The 15,251-nt window shown below is 35.3% G+C and overlaps 1 protein-coding gene across 2 annotated transcripts in view; it reads left to right on the forward strand.

Moving 5' to 3' along the window:
• The window catches only part of LOC129245751 (rho guanine nucleotide exchange factor 25), a 97,421-nt gene that overhangs the window by 10,076 nt on the left and 72,094 nt on the right, over positions 1 to 15,251 (forward strand). Inside the window, exons 2-3 of one of the 2 annotated variants that reach the window (XM_054884117.1) lie at positions 571 to 723; positions 1,101 to 1,434. In XM_054884117.1, coding sequence (XP_054740092.1) covers positions 571 to 723; positions 1,101 to 1,434 — 487 coding nt within the window. The remainder of the gene's footprint in view (positions 1 to 570; positions 724 to 1,100; positions 1,435 to 15,251) is intronic. The other variant, XM_054884118.1, reaches the window with a different exon arrangement.

Below are 15,251 nucleotides of genomic sequence, written 5' to 3' on the forward strand. Positions count from 1 at the left end.
ATTAAATATCTGTATATTGCATTTTTTTAACTAATTTCATAAAATTAAAAGAATTTTTCTCTAACATTTTGAAAATTAATTTTTTTCTTTAAATTTCTTAATTTTTTATGCATATTTTATTTATTTAATTTTTTTTTATTTTTATTTATCATATTTTCTAAATTTTAAATACAGTTTTTTTCTTTGAAGTTTAAGTTATCAAAAAACTTGAGCCCCATGAGAAATAGTTGAGCTTAAACTCACATCTAATGTATATTCCTTAGCTGTTTACCCTTTTTTTTTACAAGTTATCAATTTTTTTTTGCAATTTCAATATTATTAGGAAAGCCCCAGGCGATAATTCTTATCACGGATTATTACTATTTACTTTCTAAGATTTTTCTGCCAAAAAGATTTTCCCCACAAATTTAAATAATAATATATACTAATACATACATGCATATACACATATACATATACTACACATATACATAAACGCATACATAAATCCATACATCTCTTCTTTTCCCCAATCTGTTGTTTTTTAATATTTCTTGTGCCTATGTCGTGTGCCTTTGTTTTGTATTCCAGCTCTATAACAGTTATACCCTCAGCGCCGGTGTGTTCACCATCGCCTCCCTCATCTGCACGTAATTCCATCAATCTATTATACAACAACAATGGCAACAATCACACCATCATTCCACATACGCCCTTTCTGCCCGAAATACTCAGCGATGAATAGTAAGTGTTTGTTTGTTTGTGTTTGTATTTGTATTTGTTGTTATTCGCATTAGTCAGTGTGGGTGTGTTTGTCTAGCTTCATTTTGTTTTTTTACATTCAAATATTAAATGTTATAAATTAATTGAATTGATTTGAATCATTACATAATTGCCTTGTTTGGGGGTAAATACAATTTTATTAATTGGAATGTGTGAAGAATTCAAAATACGAGGATCAATAAATTCAAAAAATAAATATCGTTCTTAGATGCTAGATAAAAATCGGCGCACATTTAATTTAGTGCAGAATTAAAGCAAAAAAAAAAAATACCAGAAGTTTATTCGAATAAAATTGCCTTTAACCGGTCAAACATTTCTCTCCCTTCCGCTTTCAACAGTCACGAGGATGAAGACACACTTTCGCTGGAGAATCTCTTTCCCTGCGATCAGAGTGAAATTTACGCTTCGAAGAAGATCAGTTTCATCATTGATGAGCTGATACAGACTGAGGTGAATTATGTGAATAATTTGCGCAAAGGTCTTAAGAATTATGGCGAGGCGCATGCGCGTACGGATGCACCCGAGGCATTGAAAGGTGCCGACAATCGGCTGCGACTACTCGGCAATGTTGAGGATATTCTGAAGCTACATGAGGAACAGATTTTACCGCTAATGTTGCGCAATCAACGAGACTTGAAGTCGATGTTCGATGAGTTTGCGGCGTACTTTGATGTGAGTATGAATTTTTGAAATCAATTTGCTTTAATCAAGAATGCAGGCACGTATGAATTTGTATATAAATAATATACATATATGGAAATTTTATATTAATATTAAATTTGAAGTTAGTGGGAAATACATAATTACAGTATGGGTTAAAGAACCGATCTGGCGCTATTTTCGAAATTTCGAGTTTGAATATTTTTTTTAAATGCCTCTACCGCTTATAGAACGTTAGGATATATTTGTATATTAACCGGCAGCACCACATAATTTTATTATTACTATTGAATGTGTAGCAAGTACTAGTATTGCGACCTAAGCAGCTTTTTTACGCTGTACTTTAAAAATAAACTCACCTAAAAATCTGAGGCTACCAGATAACTGAGTACTTTGGAGGCGGTCGTCGTCTAAAAATTGTGAAGCATTTCTCCACCCTTAGCTTATTTAGAGAGCCAAGTACTTTGAGGGGTATCATGTTCCAAATTCGGGTGGAGAGTATTGACATGGAGACATTAGTCTCTCCCCAATGTGTATGAGTATATGGCTTGTGATACGTGAGCACACACATAAGATACGTTCTCGCATTTGCTAATCTGCAGCGTCTAGTCAGAGTGCTAAGAGTCGTTATATTACTGCAACTAAATTCTAGAAATTGTTGAGCTACCCTCCGATAAAGAGTCATGAAACTCTTTGTTTGCATTTTTTTTCTTTTTTTGGTTGCGTAGCTGGGGACAAATTTACTCAAAAAAGGTATAGACCATTTAGACGTTGCTGAAGAGTAAGTTTTGTTGGCCATAACTGCCTTATGCTTACAATAGATTCAAAATAATTTTGCAGTCATCCACAAAAATTGTAGTCATTTTATGTAATACTAAGGCCTTTCTAATAGCGATCGCATCTCGGTAGGCAACGACAAACCTCTGAGTGTATTTCTGCTATGAAAAAGCTACTCATTAAAAAAATATCTGCCGTTCGGAGTTGGCTTAAAAACAGTAGCTCTCTCCCTTTGTGGAACACCATCAAAACGCACACCACAAATAGGAAGACGAGCTCGACCAAACACCCAATAAAGAGTGTAGACCTTCATTATATACTCAGATTCCTTTTGCTCTTCTATGCAGATGCTCGATAGCACAGATCTCGATTGCAAACAATTTTCCCTGGAGTGAATATGATTGATCCTATTAGCGGGATTTTTTGAAACTAATATACGAATAATTTTTCTTCGAGTACTCCCATCCAAACTTCGGATTCTTATCGCTTTACAGCTATTCATTTCAAAAATTATTAGCTTCATTGGCTTTCTGCAGGAGAAATCTGATAGTTTGATATCCAAGCATCTGATAATACAATTTTTGAAGACTAGAAATACATTTTAATGAGAACATAAATATTGTGGGCTATACTGATAAATTAGGACAAAATTGGAGCTGTTCTATATAGGTATATGTTGAGTGCTTTCTAGTCCCGGAAATACGAGCGTTTATTGCACCTTTCGTATGGTCTTATCGCTCACCAGAGAATAGAGGCTTCAACAAAGTGCTTCATAGTATATTCTTTATAATATTTATGCACTTTGAGTAAGTTCGAATTGTGAATTCACTTGCGATCGAGCGCCTAGAAAAAAAGGTGTAAGATATGCAAGCTTTGGTGATGATAAGGTAGGAAGAGAAATAAGGAAATGGCAGTAGTTATATAAAGGAATACTTTGGTACTTGGCGATGCCTAACATCAGAATTTTTGCAATAAAGTAGAAAACCATAAAAAACTAATTTTTTATATTATTCATATCTGTTCTCATTGATCCCTTTAAGGCAATCTCTAAGTTAACCGAGACACATATTCCCTCCACTTTCCTTTGGATAAGCACTTTCTGCACTTTCAGCCCCTTCTGAGAATTCTCCTTTATCGCCTTAAAAATCCCAAAATGCTTTCTGCAAAGTGGCAACTTCAGTTGGGGAAATGGTAAAAAGTTCCATTACCATTTCAGGGGACTACTGAGAAAGCGGAATGGTAGTCCTTTTTTTTTTTAAATAGCTGCGTTCAAAATGAGATGTGTGAGCCAATGAAAAATCGTGAATCCTCAGTGTTTGATTTTACATTCTGTTTTATATATTAAGAAAAAAAAAGGAGGTTTATGAAGTCGATGTGCGACCCTGAAGTTTCTGGTTTACACTACCATAGTTTAGAATGCACTCCGCGGTATTCGCTTATCCATTTGACCGTCTTAATATGTGTATACCAGGCCACGTCATTAACAAAAGTTGTAGTTTTTCACTCGAGTTATAAAACGTATTATATTATTATACAATATTTTTATTATTATTTTACGACCTCCGCCAAAATTTTTGCGAAAAATATTAAGATTTACGTTAGCTGGCGTGATTCGAGGAGTTTTTAAAAATAGTTTTTCTAAAAAATCATTTCAATTGGTAGAAAATTCTGAGCTTCATCATCGTTATCATCGGTTCCTTTTTCTCCCAACACTGAAGCATAGGCCCTCGAAATTTAAGTCTAAAAGGGATTTTTGTGCCAAGATATTTTAAAATTGTATCAACTGATTCAAAATAATGAGATTTTTGATTTTATTTTTGCCTTTTTTTTAGAAGTCTGGTGCACGAAAAACTTGAATAACTCAGCAAAATCTCAACCGATTTAAACTTGTAGGGTACCACTAGGGTATTTTTTTCTCGCTTTTCGTTTTTATGAAAATTAACTCACTCACTTTATCCCGAAAGTATCATAATTCTGATTCTGTTTATAAAATTTTCAAATATTTGTATGCAGAACTTTTAAGCTTAAACTCCTCTATCATCTGAGATGATTTTTTGGGAAACATCTTAGGTGCGCAACTTAGTTGTCGCTGTTTTTTTTGATGAAAATACAAGTTTATTCTGAAAAAATGGTTATAAGTGAATCATTAAAAGTATTGCCCATAGCTGGCTACTACCTTTTCCCATCTTTCTGGTAGTTCTTGTATACCGTCGCGGTAAAACCGTTCATCTTTTGAGGCTATCGACGGATCAAGCCATTTTTTGATGTCTTCATATGAATGGAACTGCTGGTCAGCTAGGCCATGTGCCATCGATCGGAACATGTCGTCCCCTTAGTATTAAAATAGCCTATACATTTTTTGATGTTTTGAGAAAATGAATTTCAAACTTTTTGTCGAAAGTAACTCTCACTCAAATCTCGTTATGTCTGTAAATATTTATTATTTTTTGACTGACGTTTTGACCCACTTTGTGGAACTAGAATTTGACAAAATTTTGACCACATATAAAATCGACGATGGAGAATCCAAAAATTCAATAAAAAAATAATAGCCTATGAGCACATAGGCTATTGTTATACTAAGGGGACGATGTGATAATCGGACGGCGCAATATTTTGAGAATATGGCGGGTGGGGCAGGATTTCCCATTTCAGTGTTTCCAGGGAGGTTTTAACGGGCTTCGCAACGTGAGGCCGAGCGTTGTCATGCGGTAGAATCACTTTTTCATGCCTCTCCGCGTATTGCGGCCGCTCAATCGCATCAATTGAAGTCGATACCGATCCCCAGTGAGGGGTTCGCTTGGTTTTAACAGTTCATAATAAATAACACCAACTGAATCCCACCAAATACATAGCGCAACCTTCGCAGCGTGAATATTCGGCCGAGGTGACGACGTAGACGCATGACCGGGCAGTCCCCATAACTTTATTTTCTTTGGATTGCTGTAATGAATCCATTTTTCATTACCCGTCCCGATGCAATGAAGAAAACCCTTCCTTTCTTGCCGTTGGAGCAATTGTTCACACTCGAAAAAAGTTGAACGTCGTTTTTCGCCTGTGCACAACTGCTCCATCCCTTGGTTTTAACTCATAAGGAACCCAAGTCCCCTGTTTCTGAACCATTCCCAAATCATGAAATTGCTTGGAAATGGATTGGCGGGTCAGCGGGTAACTCCTAATACTGAAGCAAGCTCGTCTTGCGTTTGACACGGATAGTCATTGAGCCCCCAATTCAGCGTCTGCGAAGGTTTTTGGTCTTCCTTCACGGGGACGGGACAGTCGTCAACATTAAAATCACGGTCTTTGAAGCGACGTAACCAATCTCGGCACGTTGTTTCACTTAAAGCAGCATCTCCATAAATTTTTTGTAGCTCTCGATACGCTTCAACCGCCGTTTTTTCGAATAAAAGAGGAAAATCAACACTTCCCGCAAATGACGATTATTCGGCACAAAATCAGACATTTTCACAAAACCAAAAGTATATGACACCAAAACAAATACACTAATGTGTGGGAGCAGTTTGTTTACCTTGGTTTATGACGTTTAGGTTATGTTAGAATCGACTAGCACCAGGCCCGACGAGAAGGGGGGGGATCGGGTACTTTTTCCCCCGGGCGCAAAGTTTTCAAAGGGGCCCGGACTCGAGGGTAATTCCAAGAAATTTCCTGCTTGAAAAAATATAGTAAATAATACTTCTACCAGAGTTCCGTCACAGACTTTTGATAAAGAATTAAATGTAGAGATAGCAATAATACTTTTTATAGACTAGAAATTTTTGATTTTTCACTGGGTATGTTATTATATAAATAATTTTTTTAATTCGTTTCCCCAGTCAATCTCACACTTTTATTTTATTTTTTTATGTTTCGGCAACTAATGCGTAGCCCCTTTCAAGAAAAGTTTGCTGTGTGAAATAACGTTACATTCTGGTAATCTTGTCAATTATTTTGAGTTTAAAACATATACGTTCTGAACAAGTGAACACTTTTCGCATTTTAGATACTTCATAAAACAAGTTATTTTGAATATTTATGACAATCCAGTGTACATAAATATTCAACATGACTAGTTTCAATTTTGCTAAAAAATACCCTTCTGATGTGTCGGAAGAAATCTCAATTGAGATGTGTCACTTGAAGAGTGTATATAAGGCGAATTTTACTGGAAATTCGGAATGTTGCATGCCTCCGTTCGACTTGTTGAATGCCATCACAGCTAAAATCTTGGATACTCTGTTCCCGAACATCTGCATTGCTTTGCGAATATTCTGCACCCTGCCAGCATCGGTTGCCGGCGCCGAAAGATCGTTCAGCGCTTTATCAAGGATCAAAGACTACCATCGTTCTTGTTCAACTCAGAGTCGAGTAACAGGATTGGCAACTTTGTATTTGGAATCTGAGTTAGCAAGGAAACTCGACTTCGATGATATTATAAGAGCTTTTGCCTCAGCTAAAGCAAGAAAAGCAAAATTCTAAGCATCGTGGCAGTCATTTTCAAATATTTGTAAGGCTCACAAAATGAATAAAAAATTTTAACTTTTTTCAGCTGCGTTTTTTATTTCAGATCTGCTGAAGAGTTATCTAAAATTCATTTTAATCAATATTTCATAATTAATTCTATCAAAAATTTTATCAATGAGTTTTTTAATGTTTAAATGTTATATCACTATAACATAATACGCATTTTGATAAATAAAAAAAATTTGAAGGGGCCCGCATCTCAAGTTTTCCCCGGGGCCCGAATACTCTCTCCACGGCCCTGACTAGCACACATTGCTGCCGGCATCTATTGACAAGCAGAGGGAGCTTAGCTGCGCACCTAATATTTTTAAAAACTAATTTTAATTCAATTAAAAAAAACTCAGTTTGCGGAAGTATTTTTAAATCAATCCACTCAAATAAGTCTTAATATTTTTCCGAAAAAATTTTGCGAAAGTTTTAAAGTATAATAAATTTAAAAATTCCACTGAATAAACAGTGTCGATTTTTTTTATGTATGTATCTTTGTGTCCCTTAATGTAAACATATCTACTCGTACGTTGAGCTTCGACCGTCCACTCAGTCGAACAAACACACCTCTTAATTCGCCACATCTAAGCAAATAATCTTTGGCAGTCAATCAAAATAGTTTGTTCCTCACACAGAAGGCAAATTTCGCCAGTAAGAAGTAAAGAGGTTTTACGCGAAAAAAAGCTTTTTTAATAACCCGTATTATACATACTTATGCACGTATATATTCGTATGTATGTTCACCCATTTACATGTTATTTCGCAACGAAATATAATCAACACTCTTAATACGCCTAAAGAATTAACAGACAGCAGATGTCAATAAGAGACATGAAACGAAAATCCTTGAACTAATCAAGCAAAGTCAAACCGACAAAAGCTGGCTGAGCCGAAAAAAGGCAAAAAGACGAGAAGAATTAAATCAAAATAAAGCCAAAATAAAAAATTGTTTGTTTGTTTATGTTTTTTTGGTTAAAAAACGAAAAGGGAAATTACTCACAAAAAATCCATTTCAATGTTACATCTGAATAGAATGAAAACTTTATGAATGCACCATTCTTAGATTCCTGGAACATAAATGAAATGCATTTAAAAAGTACTTAAAATAAGGAGTGTAAAAAATGAATAAAACATTAGAAAATAATGAATATACTTTTACAGCACTTATTGAAAAGTAAAAGCGGCTCATCATGACGTCTCTGGCATATTTTATGAAGCCACGCGTATTTTATTTAATTTTATTCATTGAAGTGCTACGCGCGTACTGAGTACTTTGTATGTATTAGTAAAGAGTCTCAGACTTTCACTTATATGGAATGGAGGATATGTTTCTTTGGTTAATAAAAAAAAATTAAAGAAAAAAATTACGTAAAATAAATAAATGGGCAATTCCATCATAACTGATCCATGTACTTTGGACATTGTCGTCAATTCTTCTGAAAATATGTTTATTTGTAAAGCTTTAGGGATACCCACATGGAGAGGACGATGAGGTAGCGCCTATCGCGGTGCCGTTACTTTGCTCTCAGCAAATTTGACAACACAAGCTGATTTGCGCGACATTATACTATCCACCATCTGCTGATCCAGCAAAATACCGCTTGCTTGAGCTTGACACACAAGCTCTTGACGAAAATTATCGCTAATCGAATATATGAAGACTGTGAAATCAACTGCATTTTATGTGAAAAACAGAAAGGTTGCAGGAAGCGCTCTATGGGCTGTAAAGATCAGCTTATGATAGTCACTGTAATCACACAATCACGGCCGCCGTAGCCGAATGGGTTGGTGCGTGATTACCATTCGGGATTCACAGAGAGGTCGTTGGTTCGAATCTCGGTGAAAGCAAAATTAATAAAAACATTTTTCTAATAGCGATCGTCCCTCGGCAGGCAATGGCAAACCTCCGAGTGTATTTCTGCCATGAAAAAGCTCCTCATAAAAATATCTGCCGTTCGGAGTCGGCTTGAAACTGTAGGTCCCTCCATTTGTGGAACAACATCAAGACGCACACCACAAATAGGAGGAGGAGCTCGGCCAAACACCTAACAGAAGTCAACGCGCCAATTATTTATTTATTTATTTAATCACAGGAGTAGCTCTAAGAAGAAGGTAGAATTTAAGCGTCGCGTTTATTGACTACAAAAAAGATTTTGATTCAATGCCGCATGACTACCTATTAGAAATATTATGCTGCATGCCGTTTAAGCTGCACCAATGAAATCGCCATCCGCAGTGACATTTTCCAAGGCGATTCGTTTAGCCCTCTGTGGTTCATAATAAGTATGAACCCACTCAGCGAAATACTTAAGAAAACGGGCTATGGTTATGGATTAAAATACGGTGATGCCGGAAAGTTTTAATCAACCATCTCTTTTACGAAGATGACCTAAAGCAATATGCTGGCAAAGAAAAACACTAGGAAAAATTTATAGAATGATTAAATAGCTTCTCTAAAGATATCTAAATGCCGATAGGATTTGATAAATGCTGAAAAATAAAAATTGCAAAGGGCAAAGTCATAAATACTGAACCGGGTGCAGAGGACATCACCACAGTGAACATTAAGGAAATGGAAAAGGTGAAGTTTATACGTTGGTGTATTACAAAACAACAATGTTGAAACAATGCAAATGAGGAAAAAGCTTATAGCCGAGTACAAAAGACGCTTCCACGTACTTTGCAAAACAAACCTGAATGGCAATAACCAGATCAGAGCTATCAACTCATTTGCAGTACCTGTAATTTCGTATAGTTTTGGCATAGTAAAATGGTTAACAACTGAACTGAACAACTTGGATGCGGACAATAATGACTAAACATAAATGTCATCATTCTAAAAGCTCTGTATTGAGATTTGCACTGCCTAAGAAAGAAGGAGGTAGAGGTGCAATTGACGTGGGAGCACTGCACGACAAGCTGATCCTGAAACTTAGAAATGACTTCTATGGAAACGCCGGAAGCTCTGCACTTCACCATGCCGTCAGTGCAGCTGGTGATAAATTTACACCTCTTAGAATGATGCACGAGTTTAACAGCAGGAACACTACAACAAAAATGGACAAAGTTGAATAATGGTCACGAATGCCCATACATGGCGTATATAACAACGAATTGAAAAACCCGCATGCCGACGCGAAACTATCGCACTTATGGCTAATCAATAAAGGAATTTTCGCGGGAACAGAAAGTGCTATATTTGCTATGCAAGATGGAGTAGTACCCACGCGAAATTATGTAAAGTACGTCATCAGAGAGCCCAATGCCCCGGCAGACATATGTCGTAGATGTTTCGATCACGGCGAAGCTCTAAGCCATGTTTTAGCTGGGTGTACGCTATTAACAAACTCGTTCTACCTTGAACGGCACAACGATGTTGCAAAAATTATACACCTACGACTTGCTCAAATGTACGATTTTCACCGTGAGAAGACACCCTATTACAGATATGTTCCAGAACCAGTGCATGAAGATAAGGACATGCTTCTCTATTATGACAGAACAATCCTTACGAATACGAGGGGTGCCTTTTATTTGGCAGGGTTTGGCAACCCTGGTGTTGCAATCTGGCAACTGACAGCTGTATCGCAAAGTTTGACATTTTTTGGCTTTTACGTACTCAGAACGTTTTGAAATACCAGCACTATTTGTGTTGTTTACAGTAACTTAAAAGATTCATCTCGGTCCAAAAATGGAATTAAATCGTGAACATTTTCGTGCTATTATTTTTTACAACTTTCGACGTGGATTAACTCAGCAACATTGCATGGATGGACTTAATTCATTTTTTGGCGATGAAGCTCCATCAAGGACCAGTGTTTATCGATGGTATGGTGAATTCAATCGTGGTCGTAGTTCACTCCAAGACGAATTTCGTGAAGGTCGTCCAAAATCAGTTGTTGTTCCGAAAACCATTGATGCTGTGCGCGAACTGATATTGCAAGATCGTCATGTGACCTATCGTGAGATTGAGACAATCTTAGGCATTAGTGGGACCAGCATACATTAAATATTGCATAAACATTTGACTGTCAAAAAAAATTTGTTCGCGTTGGATCCCACACAATTTGTCAATCGCTCAAAATAAGGCTCGTGTCGATTGGTCGAAGGAAATGCTCAAAAAATACGATCGCGGGGCTTCGAAACACGTCTATGACATCGTGACAGGTGATGAATCATGGATTTACGTGTATGAGCCCGACAGTAAACAGCAGTCGACTGTATGGGTGTTTCAAGATGAGCTAAATCCAACAAAATCCAACAAAAGTTGTTCCCGCACGAAGCACTTCCAAGCAAATGGACGCCTGTTTTTTCGGAAAAACTGGACATGTCGCAACCGTACTACTAGAACAACGCAGAACAGTAAATTCTGAGTGGTACACAACCATTTGTTTGCCAGTTGTCTTCCAAAAAATTAGGAAAACCAATGGCCAAAGACGGATAACTCTTCACCAGGACAATGCGACCTCTCACACATCGGCTCAAACAACTGCATTTATGAGCACCCAAAACATCAAATTAATGGGTCATCGGCCGTATAGTCCTGACTTGGCACCGAATGACTTCTTTTTATTCTCGTACGTAAAAAACAAACTGAGAGGTCAATGTTTTTCGACACCTGAAGAAGCGGTTGCGGCATTCAGAATGCATGTTTTGGAGGTACCTCATTCAGAGTGGCAAAAGTGCTTCGACAATTGGTTCAAACGCATGCAAAAGTGTAAAGATCTTCATGGAGAATATTTTGAAAAACAATAAAGTGATTTTCGATGATTAAAATTTGTTTTTGTTCTCTAATCCCGACATATAAAAGGCACCCCTCGTACCACAAGAACTCATAATAGACCTGACATAATTGTGGTAAATAAAAATGACAACACTACGTTTGTCACAGACGTTGGTGTCGCATTGAACAAAAATATCCATACAACGTACATAGAGAAAATCAGCAAATACTCCGTTTTGGGGACTGACATCAAGCGGCAGTGGAAACTCAGACAGGTCCTTATATTGCCACTGATCATTTCGACCCACGGACTCGTTCACGTAAATCTGACGGAAAACCTCAAGAAGCTCAAATTGGAGAAGCACCTTATCTATGACCTTCAAAAAGCGGTTCTGCTGAATTCTTGTCACATAATAAGAAATTTCCTTCAGTAAATTAGTATATATTTATTGCTGCAATATTCACACCTGTGCCTCTTAGTTCTATTTTAATTTAGAGTACGATAGTTAAAAACTTATTAAAACAGTGTAAGCATCTGAATTGCAGCTAAGCTGTCGCCAAGTTGTGTAAGTGCCTCCCGAAGAATGGGATGTTTGAACAACAAAAAAAAAAAAATAATAATAATAAAATAAAATTTAAAAAAATTCAAAAAAAATACAAAAACAAAATTAAATAAAAAAAAAAATAAAAAAATAAAAAAAACCTAGACGGCATATAGGCATAGGCATATAGGCGAGGTTTAGAAACAAAGTTGTTAATTTTTTTATTTTGAGCTTTAAAAAATTATATTCGCGGTGCCCAAGGTCCTAATTGGCTACTTTAAGTCTGCAATGCAAAAAAAAAAACAAATTAAAGAGCTCATGCGGCTGAAAAAAATTTCCCACTGCTTTGCACTGTATAAAAGTGTTTAAGCTATCAGAACAGAGCATCAGGTGCAATAGCTATAGATTTTTAAAAGCAACAAATATGACTCATATACAAAAAAAAAATAATATAATATATGTAATGACAAAAGATTAAAGAAATGAAAATGTATAATAAGCAATCGGGATTAACACAAAACGTTTAAACGGAAAATCAACAAAAACAAAAATGTGCACATTTTATACGCCCCGCGTCAAAATGATGGGAGGCCAACATTTGACCAATTTTCACTATTTTTCTTTTTTTCTGATTTTTTTTTTTAATTTTTTTTTCATACGATTTCTATTAGAAAAGCTCTACTTTAACATTTTCTAATAGAAATCGTATGAATAGAATTTGCACATTTCGTACAAAAATTAGAAAAATTCCACAAACTCTTCATCCCAATTCCTTGGTTTTTAGTAAGAATTTCTGGAATTTGTAAAATTTTTATTTTTTTCTAGAAAGTTTTTTGGTATGCAATTTTATAGCTAATTAAATTTTATTAAAAGAAAATGCAAGTTTGAAGTTACTGTCGAAGTTGAAGTCGCGCTGATTTTTTATAATTTGTTCGCCTGGTTTTTAATTAGAATTTCTATATTTCTTAAATTTCTAAATTTATTTTCCAGAAAGATTTTAGGTATGCAATTTTACAGCTTATTAAATTTCATAACTATTTTATAATAAAATGCAAAGTTTAAAGTTGCTAAAGAATTGCCCGATTTTTTAAATTTCTTTTTCAGACGGTCTTGCGCATTTTCTCTATATAAAAAAAATGTTACAGATTTTAATTTTTAGAGAATTACTATAACGTGAGACTCAGAGAATTCAAACTTACGGTTTTTATGCTAAAATGTAATAACCTATAAAACTGCATAACAAAAAATTTTCTTGAAACAATTTTTCTTTAATAAAAAACTGTGTAATTGGGTTGAAAAGTTTGTAGAATTTTTCTAATTTTTGCATAAAACTACCAAATTGAATTTGCATGGTTTTTGTTAGACAAAGAGCTATACTTTAATACAAAAATAGCTAAAACTCAAAAAACAAAGAAAAAAAATTGTCAAAATTAGTGAAAATATTGAAGTGCTACCATTTTGTCGCGGGGTGTATATATTTACTTGCAGATTTTCATGAGTCAATAATATATGTGAAAATATATTATACAATATGTGATACATGACAAACACATATACATATATACATGAGAGGGCATCAATGAGAATATTTTTTGTACTATGTTTTGCCAAGCTTCTCCTCCGATTCTAGTCCGGCGCCTTGCTGTTGCCATATAAATAGAGTGACCTCTAGTTTTATGCCGCCTCACAACGGCAAAGAGCTTATGTGAGAGCTTCTCATCTAGAGGTTCTTCACAGAAATGCACTCAGGGGTATGAGAAAAGAAATTTAGCTTTTTCCTATCTACAGTGGCATAGAACCCAGTACCAATTGAATGCTAGTCGTGACCAAAATCACTCAGCTATGGCAGCTGGTGTACACCATAGATGATTACAGAACAGAAAAAAGTTGAAATAAAGAAATTAAAATATTAAAAAATTAGCTGTCTGAAGTGTTGCCAATTTTGTTGCTGATTTGTTATTTTATATATTTTCATATTTTTATTTTTTTTTTGCTTCAAATACACATACACACTTACATACATATGAACATAAATTCATATGCATTCTCGCAAATTAGCAAGTTTTCCCCTACCCTTCAACCTGTGGTTCTATTATTCGTTTTTAATTTTTTTATCTGTGATTTTTCTTGACTTGTGTCTTTTAATCTTTTGTATGCCGTGCTTTGAAAATTTATGCATTTGTTAATAGTTTAAAATTAGGCACTTACGTACGTGCATAGTTGCATTTTTGCAAATAAATTTATTTCGAAAATAAAGTGAAAATAAAAAATAAATATAATTTAGATGATGAGGTACTTTGCAAATAAGCAGAACAAGCGATAAGTGTAGTAGAACACTTCGACTATTTAAGATTTGGCATAACCAACCAAATTAATCATACAGAGTAGCAAGAGATTTTAAGTGAGCAAAATTTTTTGCTTCACTTCATAGTCTCCCCATACATAAATCCCTACCTAACATGTGTAGAAAATCTGTCAGGATGAGAACATTTGATGAGAGGTGAGGATCAGCGATAATTCAATAAATCTCGTTTGCTGAGAGAGCAGCACTTGGTGGAGAGAAGCTTAACTCATTCCGATACGTAGACCTCAAGCGTGTGGAACTTCATAGCCGCCAACCATGATTCAATCATTAAAGGTTTGCTCACTAGTGACATTCGATTTTTGACTCTCCCTTACAAAAGGTTTTATTTAAGAAGGTAAATAAGTGGAAAATATTAAATCCTTTTAGGTAAAAGTGGTAAAAATGTATTTTCTTACTTAAATGGAAAGAAACTGCGAAAGGTTTAAAAAATAAATTTTAATTAATATTTCAAAGTAAAGAATGGTTCAAATAGAATTTATTAGCGGAAATTGCCAAGTCTAATATTAAAACAAGAAATTATTTCACTTAATCCAAGAATTTATTTTGTGAATTAATTTTTAAATTTAAAACAGATGGCGAAGTTTCGCCAATATGAAACTATTTTGTTAAAAATAAATAAATAATTGGCACGTACAATTCTGTTAGGTGTTTGGCCGAGATCCTCTTCCTATTTGTAGTGCGTTCCACAAATGGAAGGACCTACAGTTTTAAACCGATTCCGGTAGATGGTTTTTTATTAGAAGCTTTTTCATGCTGGCACTGTGCTTTGCTAAGCCTCTTCTGGACACTTCATCCATCCATGGGAAAGTGGCTCATTGGAATTAAGTTCCGTTAATCCCAACTTTTTATAATGAGGTATGCAATGTTATCGATCGCGTCGGGACTACCCAACTATTCTCCCTGTCGTAACTCT

This window comes from Anastrepha obliqua, chromosome 4 (assembly GCF_027943255.1).
Source record: "Anastrepha obliqua isolate idAnaObli1 chromosome 4, idAnaObli1_1.0, whole genome shotgun sequence".
Lineage (NCBI taxonomy): Eukaryota > Metazoa > Arthropoda > Insecta > Diptera > Tephritidae > Anastrepha > Anastrepha obliqua.